Here is a 9,895-nt window from a genome sequence, read left to right as displayed (position 1 = left end):
GCCCTCCACCTGTACATGTGTTCCTGTAATCATTGATCTGTTGGCACCAGTTCAGAAAAGAAGTGACACAACATCCAAAAGCTGAGAGGCCTCAATATCTTTTAGTTTGTCCAGAATCAGAACCGGTCCAACTGGACAGAACTCACAAAAACACTGGAGATGTCTCATCTGTGCTCCTCTGCTGAACATGACATGAATGGCTGCTTGTTTAAAGTCTTTAATCCATCACATATTGATCAGAAATTGATTCTAATCAAATGTTCTATGATGATCAGCTCAAATGATCAAGGCCAATAACACGAGGACTGAATTAGTCAAATATTTAAAGCTGATTCAAAAGGAAATATGTTTCCAATTTTTAATCTTTTGTAAAATAATTAAATGTTGAACCTTTAAAGAACCTGGAGCAGCTGAAACAAACGCAAATGATTCTATTTCAGAGAAGATGTGAACATAGAAGCACATTTGATCCCAGTTCTTTGTCGTTTTAATGGAAGTTTTTAACAAGATATTTTGGAAAGATGCCTAACTTTGATTATTCCAACGATTCACAAAGTGTGGCAGGAGTTTTTGAGCCAAGTGCACGTGATGGTCAGCAGTGATACTTTATGAGAAGTTACATCAGACAATAAAACATGAATCTGACCTGAATATTTTGATTCAGTTGACAGTGAAAGTAACTTTGTTTAATTAACATTATGATCAGAAACAGCTTCTCTTCTTCTTCTACTGATTTACAAACTGATTAACCCTCGATTGTAAAAGTTCACAGCGGCTGAAGTGTTTCATTCCTTTTGTTTTGTGCGATTTAAGTCTTTTGGAAACATTAGTCATCTGGAAACCAGCAGCGGCTTCTTTTCTGAGCATTTTATTGCAGAAAAAGAGATAAGACTCGATACGAAGTGTTTTTTATGACTTCTTAGAAGAATTCGTCTTATCGCAAAGAGAACTCAGAAACTAATTTCTCTGAATTTAACAATGAAATTTTCTGTTTGCTTTAATCTGATGGATCTGAAAGACATTAAAAAGGAAGAAAGAAAGGGTCTGAATTTATTTTAAAGGATAATGAAAACGCTTTTCCTGCTAAATTAATTGTGATTATTTTTTCAAACATTGTTTTATTTCAGAATGTTTTTTAAAGGTCGTAAAAAAGAATATTTAAAAAAGCTCAAGTATGGAGGCAGAAAATTCTGAGACTGTAAAAAAGAGGCTTCTCTCACTCAGTGTGACGGAATCCTGCAGCGCCCCCTGCAGGTTTTCTGTTGTTAAAGCTCTTAGTGCCTTTACAGGTAAACCTTTGCTCTCTGTTCACTTCTTCTGTTCAAACTGAAATGCCTGAATTTGCAAATAAACATTCTGCTATTTAACTTTTAAAACACGGAAAATGAGAAGATAAAGTCAGTAAATTAATCTGTTTATGAGGAGCGCACATACAAAACCTGCTGCTAAACTTCGTGGGATTTGGTAATCTCTTATAATCTCTTAGATTTTATATTAATGGATAAAAATGGTTTGTGTGGATATTAATCACAGCAGGGTACAGGTGCTGGTTTGTGATCAAGTACCTATTTTAAATCATTATCAAATTGAAGAGAATTTTTATGAGCAAAACAGTTCAAATGTCCTCAGAAAGCTGAGATTATTTAAAGAGAGTAAAAGGTTTAGCAGCTGTGAAAATTAGTGAAAAGTTTGATTGTGGAGGAAAGAAGTGCCACATATGATTTAAATCTGTTGCAGAAGAAGAAAATAAGAGGTAATATAGATTATGAAAATATTAAGATAATTAATAAAACCTAAAAAATAAAATGAACACCTGAATTGTCTATTTGTTGCTTTATTTATTTACTTATTCACTGCTTATATGTGTATTTATTTGTTTGTAAGCTACATTTTTATTTATGTACGTATGTATTCATTAATTATGAATCAATCAATTGATAAATTGATGAATGAATCCATTCACATAAGTGACTAATCTTCATCTGCTTTAGGACTTTTCTGTTTTCTTTTTTTTCATTCAGCATCTGTAACCAACAGGTTGTTCCACCAAAGTACAATTTTATTTTTGAATGTATTCATTCATTGTTTGAATCACGTATTTTTTAGATTGTATTTCATGATACATGTTCTTTTTCTTTTAAATATTTATAATACTGTTTTAAGTCGCACTGTCACTGTTCTTGTAGTTTCTTCTCTCTGCCTGTAGAGGGCAGCACGGAACTAAAGAAGAGCTCAGTTATTTGCAACCGTAGAAGAAGAACACGAGAAGGCGCTACCAAGGGAGCAGTCAAAATGTCTGCTCCGAAAACAATTCCAAAAGATGCCCAGGTAACGTTTACACACCTGAATATGTGGTTGTATTTTTTTAAACAATCTGCAGACTCTTTCTCTTATCTTAACACACCAGTGAACATTAACAGTCGCTGCATCTGTGCAGCTTTTTAGCGAACTTAGCTTGTCAGCTAGCTAGCAATTAGCCTAGCTACCGTTAAAATCAACACTAGCATGTTAGCCTAGTTGTTAGCTTGTAGCATAGCAGGGTTGCTGGTTTGAATCATCTGTGCAGATGTTTTGCTCGGACAGTTGCTTCATATCTGACTGGTGTTTCTGGCTATTTAAGCCTTTTTCTGGCTTATTCCGGGTTTACAGCGTGAGATGAGCAGTGTGATCCGTACGAGTTTATCAGCTTTAATTGGGTTACAACAGAATTTACAGAGACGAATGACGGTTATGTCAAGAGTCTGTGGACAAATGTAGCTTTAAAGCAGCTTAATTGGATTAAAACTTAAAATTTAAAGAGGGAAGCTGGTCAGTTTTTATCATGATTAGTACCTTCTATCTATAGGTGGACTATAGATAGATTTTTTTATTGATTTATTCAATTTTTTAGTGTTTAAGCTCTGAATACGATTCTTTTTTATTTATTCTTTTGAGACGTTTTTTCAGTATAAAGTGTATTTCAGACATCAGTCAGCATTACTGCAGGTAAGGACGCAGAAGGTTAATGTTCCCTGTTATATTTTAATGGTTTAAAGTCGTTATAATTTAGTTGTTTTGTGTTGTTTTGGACAATGAAAAGAACATTAAAAGCAGGAAGTCTCCCACAGTAAGTTAACCTGTCAGCGGCTGTTCTGCAGGTGATGATGCAGATCCTGAAGGACATGGGGATCACCGAGTACGAGCCGCGAGTCATCAACCAGATGCTGGAGTTCACCTACAGTAAGTCTGAAAGCTGATGTTTATTCACAATAAAACTTATATATATATGTAAAACAATATTTAGAACCCAAATATCACAAGTGAAGCTTGAGTTTCAGTGAATCTCTGCAGCTGTTTCCTGGAATCATCTTCAACACCTAAATAATTCTGTTTGAGTCATATTTTAAGTATTTTAACTCATTGATGATGAAATCCAAAGGTTTATGTTGTTCTGCTGTTTCTGTCTGCAGGATATGTGACGACCATCATCGAAGACGCCAAAATCTACGCCACACACGCGAAGAAGTCCAGCGTGGACGCCGATGACATCAAACTCGCCATCCAGTGCCGCATGGACCAGTCGTTCACTTCGCCGCCGCCGCGAGACGTAAACCTTCACTTTTCATCCTGAATGATGGGAACATGTTGGAGGAAGCAAAGGATTTTACTCGGTTTAAAAATATCGTTTGATCTGATTTCAGCTGATTTGTAAAACATCTTTGAGCTGAAAAAATGAGAATTTAAAAATCAAGAATCGAACAATCGAATAATTCATAAATCCAACTTAAATTCCAGATGAAAAGTCAGAATATTAAGTGATCAGAAATGGCTGCTGGACTGTGATTAAACTCAGCATCATTCTGGGTTTCTTTGTGTTTCATCCTCTCTGTTCAGTTCCTGTTGGAAGTAGCGAGGCAGAAGAACCAGACTCCCCTCCCTCTCATCAAACCTTACACCGGCCCCCGACTCCCCCCCGACCGCTACTGCCTCACCGCCCCCAACTACAGGCTGAAGTCCACCCAGAAGAAGGTGGGAACCCTTCCTCTTTCCTGCCAACAGCAGCTTCGTTTCACTGATTCTCTGTTGGTGACGTCTGAAGTCTTTCTTCCTTCAGGTGTCGTCGTCTGCCGGCAGGATATCGGTGCCTCGCCTCAGCGTTGGCGCCGTCTCCAGCAGACCCAGCACGCCCACCCTCGGTGAGTCGCTGCGGTTCAGCTGATCTTAACGCCGTCTGTACTTTGAGTCAAAGAAAAGGAGTCTCCAGGGGTACGGTGCAGTAAAAGGGCCAAAATTAAGATGATGGGAAGATGGCTGCATCGAATGCAGCGTTTCGTTGGATCAACTCGTTGTTGTCTGTACGTTAGCATGGAGAAGCTAACGATTAGCAGCTGTCGTTCCACTCGATTAGATTCTCCCTCAGTGGGAAACCGACAAACTGTGACCAAAGCACCGACTGAATCGGCTTCTTCTCTATTTACCGGCACATTTCTATCCCCAAAGTGTAACTGTTCAGTTTTAATAAAATACTGTTTCATCATCACATCTCAGTACCTTTAAATGCATTCGAGCACATTTTGTGACTCAAAGTTCAGCAGAATCTTCCCTCACAGAGTAGAAAGTAACTTTATGGTCTGAGGTCTCTTCTGACGAGTTCAGGTTTGATGGGTTTGACTTTTAAAGCCGTAATATATGAAATATCTGCAAAGGAAGATGCTCCAGTAGCTCGTGGAATCAGGTTGGACACCAAGGCAGAAGGACCAGTTGGAGAAAATATTCATGTTCTAAAGCCCAGAGGGAAAAGGCCTTTAGATGATGATTACAATGATTACTGATCGCCTGAAGCCAACATTAAGATCTGATATAAAGACATTTTACATATTTGTTCATGAGTTCAGAAAAAGGATGAATAAAAACCTGAGGAATGTGTTCAAAAAGTAAAGTTCACGACAAGGTGCTGCCGTGCAGTGATGTCATCAGTGATGTCATCAGTGATGTCACCACATGTTAATTAGGTGATTAAAGCGATAAACTTTGGGTCTTTATCTGTGATCACTTTTAATCTGCAGCCTGTTGGAACCTGGCTGTCAGAATTAAGTAGAACCTGGACCCGAATACTGGAGTCTGACTGGAACCAGCGGTACTGTTTCTAAGATTTCTGTTTTCTCCACAGGAACTTCGTCGGTCCAGTCGGTCGGCACTAAAGTCGGGACGCCGGTGTCTCTGACGGGTCAAAGGTTCACCGTTCAGATCCCACCGCCCTCTCAGACGGTCACCACCAAAACCAGTAAGAACCCACCTCACCCATCTGTTTTAAAGGGAGAGATTCAGAAGACGGCTCATCTTTCACATCTAAAGCAGCCGTTTTATTCAATATTCTGGAGAAAAGGAACAAACCTTTGACCAGCTGAAGCCAACAGAGCAGAAACAGGGACAACAAAACACATTCTAACTCTGAAGAAAAGATTTATTTGGTCATTGATCAGTGGAAAGAAAATGAAGCTGAATGTCAGGGAAAGTGTTTCAGATGAGATTCACTGGTCAGAGTCTTTCTTCTGTCCAGATGAACAGGTTCTGATGTCAGGTTCTTGTTTCAGATGAGCCTGGACTGAACTGAATGTGTTTTCAGGGCTTTTCTGTGACATCGCAGCTCGACTTCATCGCCTTCCAACGCAGACGAATCTCATTAGTTTTTCTGTTTCTCTGTTTCGGTTCTGAGTTTTTCTCATTTTGTGTCTGTTTGGAACCTAAAAATGTGAAATTATTTCGCTCATTTTTGAGAAACATTATGATGTCAGACATGAACCCGCCACTGAGCCGCCCTCTTTGTCTCGACAGCGACGCCGTCCACGCCCGCCGTGTCCAACGTCCTCATCAACCCGTCTCTGATTGGCTCCAAGAACATCCTCATCACCACCAACATGGTGTCGCAGAACGCCGGCGGGGAGTCGCTGAAGAGGAAGCACGAAGACGACGATGACTACGACGCTTTATGACGAAGACGATTTATTATTACCTTTGTTACAATCCTTCAGACTAACCCCCCCCCCGACCTGTTGAGAACTTATGATGCTAGCTGTTTTGTAAAATGTTTGCTGAAGCAGACGAAGACGAACAATAAACTGCGTTCAAACAACAACTGTCGTGTTGTCTGAATGTTTTTATGTTCTCCAGGTGTCCGTCCGACTGTCTGAAGTTTCTATAATCACCTGTGGGGGGGGGGTTAAAACCGCTTTCATGAAATGAAAACGTTAATCAGCTGTTTCTGCCTCTGCAGAATAAAGATGGCCGACAGTCAGAACGATGACATCAGAGCTGAATTCCTCCATGTTTCATTCCTATATGAACAAAAACATTGGTTTTGTTGATCTTCCTTCAGATATTCATCTGATCAGTTCTGGTCATTAGGACGCGTGACCCATAGCGCCACCTGCAGGCCACATCATACACACAGGGTTCTTCACTCCAAACCAGGTGAGGAACGGTTTGAGTTGAACACGTTTCCATCAGCTACAGAAAAGTCTTCTGACGTCTTCAGCCAAAAGCTTTGACCGAACAGCTGAGTTTTGTTCAATTAGAATGATTTAATACTTTAAAACAACTTGCAGCTCATTTATTTCACTGCTGCGTCAGATCTAAAAATGCACGTCCTGAACAGCTCATAACTCCACCTGAAAGGATATTTGACTCCCACATCTGTCCCAAGAATTATGGAAAAATTATTTAACAGCATTTTAGAGCTTTATATTAAAAATAAATGGTTTCAAAATACTTGGGATATACATACTGTACATACATTATACATATATATAGATATATATACAAAAAAAGCCGGTGAAGAGAGCTTTTGATATATTGACAGAAGTCCCCTGAAATAGCTGAGCATAAGTTGTAGATAGTTTGTTCTTCAGCTGTGTTTTATTGATATAAAGCAAAGGTAAATGTGAAAAAGTCTAAAATGGTACTCTGAGCACCTTCTTTTATTGATTGTTGAATGAATATAATATAATATGATATAATATTTCTAATCACAATAAAACAAAAAACATACAGAGTTTGATGATTATTATAACTTTATTTTTTATTTGAATAGATAAACAACATGAAATGAAAGATCCAGCTGTTCTTTGGTCACATTTAGACTTTTCGGCTGTACAGTTAAGTCTCACAACAACAACAACTACTAATGGAAAGAATTTGTTTTGTAACTGTGATGAAAATGTGACATAATGTTGTTGATGTGATTGTAGAATTCAGTTCCTTTAGATTAAAGCCATCTATGGATGTCTGATGGCTGTAAACACTGCAGGATTTACAGTAAGGAGAAGGACTGAATTAATTCTCCAACAGACACGTTTCAGCGTATTATCGTAATATTGTTCTGAGGAAGAAGTTGATGCCTGTCTGACCTTTTTGACTTTGTTTAATGTATTTCATATACGTTGGTATTTTAATCATAATGTAATTTATTACACTACCCAGATATAGAAAAAATTTAGCAAAAGCTTTTTTTTTTTTTTACCTTTTAACTGTTATTTTAGAATCTGATGAAGAAATCAAAGAGTTTTCAGATTTTTTTACATTTAGTAAGCTTACCATTAGTATGTCCATAAGTATTATCATTTCAACACAAATTCAATTCAATTCAACTCAATTCAATTTATAAAGCGCCAGATTACAACAATCGTCATCTCAAGGCACTTAAGTAATATAGTCCAATTCAAGCCAATTGGAATTCAATTCATTGTAATCATAATCCAATTAATTCATATGGAGCCAATTCAAAAATTAATATCCTAGCTAAGGAAACCAACAGATTGCACCGAAACTTGTCTTCAGTCCAATCTCCCGTCCTGAGCCTGAGGGACTGTGGAAAGGAACGACTCCCTTTAACAGGAAGAAACCTCTGGCAGAACCAGAACCAGGAAGAAACCTCTGGCAGAACCAGAACCAGGAAGAAACCTCTGGAAGAACCAGAACCAGGAAGAAACCTCTGGCAGAACCAGAATCAGGAAGAAACCTCTGGCAGAACCAGAATCAGGAAGGGTGTCCATCCGCCTCGACCATCTGGGGTTTGAGAAGACAGAAAAGAGGGAAAGGAGGTGCTAATCAAATGCTAATCAAAACCACTACATTCAAACAATGCTGCCTGGCTGGCCTTTTATGCTCTTTACTGATACTGAAAGGAACACATGCACCCCCCCAGAGCACTTACAGGTTCACATTCAAGACCATTCGCAGCTGTCCCTGAACAATGCAACACCCCCCCAACAGTTGCAGAACATTCAGAACCAGTTTTTCTGTCTCCGACTAACTGCTGCTTGGCCAACACTGAGAAAAATAGATAATTTAGAAGTTAAAAAACAAACTATAAAGACAAGGGAGTTTCAAATACTGCTGCAGATGCTCTAAATCAAATCAGATGAATGTTTTCCAAAGTAACTAAACATGTTCTTGACATTGTAATAAACACAGAAAAATAACTGAGGGAATTTACTTGCTAAAATCCTGACTAATTCAGTCATGCAAAAAAAAAATAGATGAGCTCATCCGGTTTGCAGGTAGAGTGAGTTCATGGCCAGATGACCGGACCTAAAAACACTTCTTCTATCCAATAGCGTTTTGAGGACAAACAATACGACCCATTAATGTAAATGTTGTCTTGACAAAAAATTTGCAGGCATTTTTTATAGAATTGTTAAAAGTGAAAAAGTGTCAAATTTGCAACTGTGGGTTTTACAGGGTTAAGCTGTATGTTTTTGTCTTTAGAAAGTGATGAACGGGTGTGGGGAGGCTGCCTGATATCACTACACAATGCTTTGTGTTTGTCTGGTTGTGAATTTACATTTATAAATTCATAAATTTATTAACACGGTCATGTTTCCTGCCTCTTTGTCTCTGTCCGTTATCAGGCTGGCGCCAACTGTAACGGAAAAGGGTTTCCATAGAAACGCCGCCCGAGCAGCTCAACCAATCAGAGGCGGGGGACAGCACACTCTCATTTGCATGCGGAATGTATAAAATCAAGTCTCGGTCCGCTTTCTCAGTAGTCGTTATTATTTACAGTAACGGACCAACATGCCTGAACCCGCGAAGTCTGCGCCCAAGAAGGGCTCCAAGAAAGCCGTGACCAAGACGGCCGGCAAAGGAGGCAAGAAAAGGAGAAAGAGCAGGAAGGAGAGCTACGCCATCTACGTCTACAAGGTGCTGAAGCAGGTCCACCCCGACACCGGCATCTCCTCCAAGGCCATGAGCATCATGAACTCGTTCGTCAACGACATCTTTGAGCGCATCGCCGCCGAGGCTTCCCGCCTGGCTCATTACAACAAGCGCTCCACCATCACCTCCAGGGAGATCCAGACCGCCGTGCGCCTCCTGCTGCCCGGTGAGCTGGCCAAGCACGCCGTGTCCGAGGGCACCAAGGCCGTCACCAAGTACACCAGCTCCAAGTAAACTGCTGTTTGCTTCAAACACTCAAAGGCCCTTTTCAGGGCCACCCACTTCAATCTGAGAGTTAAAATCCTGAGCTTTATGGTGTTTATAATCAAAAATAATCAAAACCAGCACACCTTGTCCTGAAGTTCCTCTCAAGCAAAGCACTGTTGAATGTTAAAATAAATCTAAAACTAGTGACTATTTGAACATCCTTTATCAAAGACAACACTTTCAATAAAGGAAGTGAATATTTAAAACCTACGAAGTGGTTAATCCTACCAGTTAACTGTATCAACCAAATGTAATGAGTTTCTAAAGCGTCACAATAAGTTATTATTGAATTGAACTGTTATGAAAACATATTTCCCATTTATTAGTGCCCTTTGCCTGGTCCTTTTCCTCAGTTATCAGTTATTCATATAACAAACACTGACCGTTATAACTGATCATGTGGTCAGAAAGTAATATATATTTAAAAAAAACA

The 9,895-nt window shown here is 39.3% G+C and overlaps 2 protein-coding genes across 2 annotated transcripts; both read left to right on the top strand.

Moving 5' to 3' along the window:
* Positions 1 to 2,255: 2,255 nt before the first annotated feature.
* taf9 (TAF9 RNA polymerase II, TATA box binding protein (TBP)-associated factor) lies at positions 2,256 to 6,097 on the top strand. Its single transcript, XM_072374608.1, has 7 exons — positions 2,256 to 2,328; positions 3,138 to 3,219; positions 3,450 to 3,586; positions 3,874 to 4,008; positions 4,094 to 4,175; positions 5,150 to 5,263; positions 5,815 to 6,097. The coding sequence occupies exons 1-7, from the start codon at positions 2,293 to 2,295 to the stop codon at positions 5,970 to 5,972; spliced, it is 744 nt and encodes a 247-aa protein (XP_072230709.1). The 5' UTR covers positions 2,256 to 2,292; the 3' UTR covers positions 5,973 to 6,097.
* Positions 6,098 to 9,028: 2,931 nt separating this feature from the next.
* On the top strand, positions 9,029 to 9,432 carry LOC140280120 (histone H2B). Its single transcript, XM_072375392.1, has one exon. It carries the CDS (start codon positions 9,055 to 9,057, stop codon positions 9,427 to 9,429), a length of 375 nt encoding a protein of 124 aa, XP_072231493.1. The 5' UTR covers positions 9,029 to 9,054; the 3' UTR covers positions 9,430 to 9,432.
* The last annotated feature ends 463 nt before the right edge of the window (positions 9,433 to 9,895 follow it).

Source organism: Leuresthes tenuis, unplaced genomic scaffold (assembly GCF_036924035.1).
Source record: "Leuresthes tenuis unplaced genomic scaffold, fLeuTen1.0.hap1 SCAF_21, whole genome shotgun sequence".
In the NCBI taxonomy this organism is placed as follows: domain Eukaryota; kingdom Metazoa; phylum Chordata; class Actinopteri; order Atheriniformes; family Atherinopsidae; genus Leuresthes; species Leuresthes tenuis.
The sequence above is the reverse complement of the archived record's forward strand: the minus strand, read 5'-3'. Positions and strand labels throughout refer to the sequence as shown.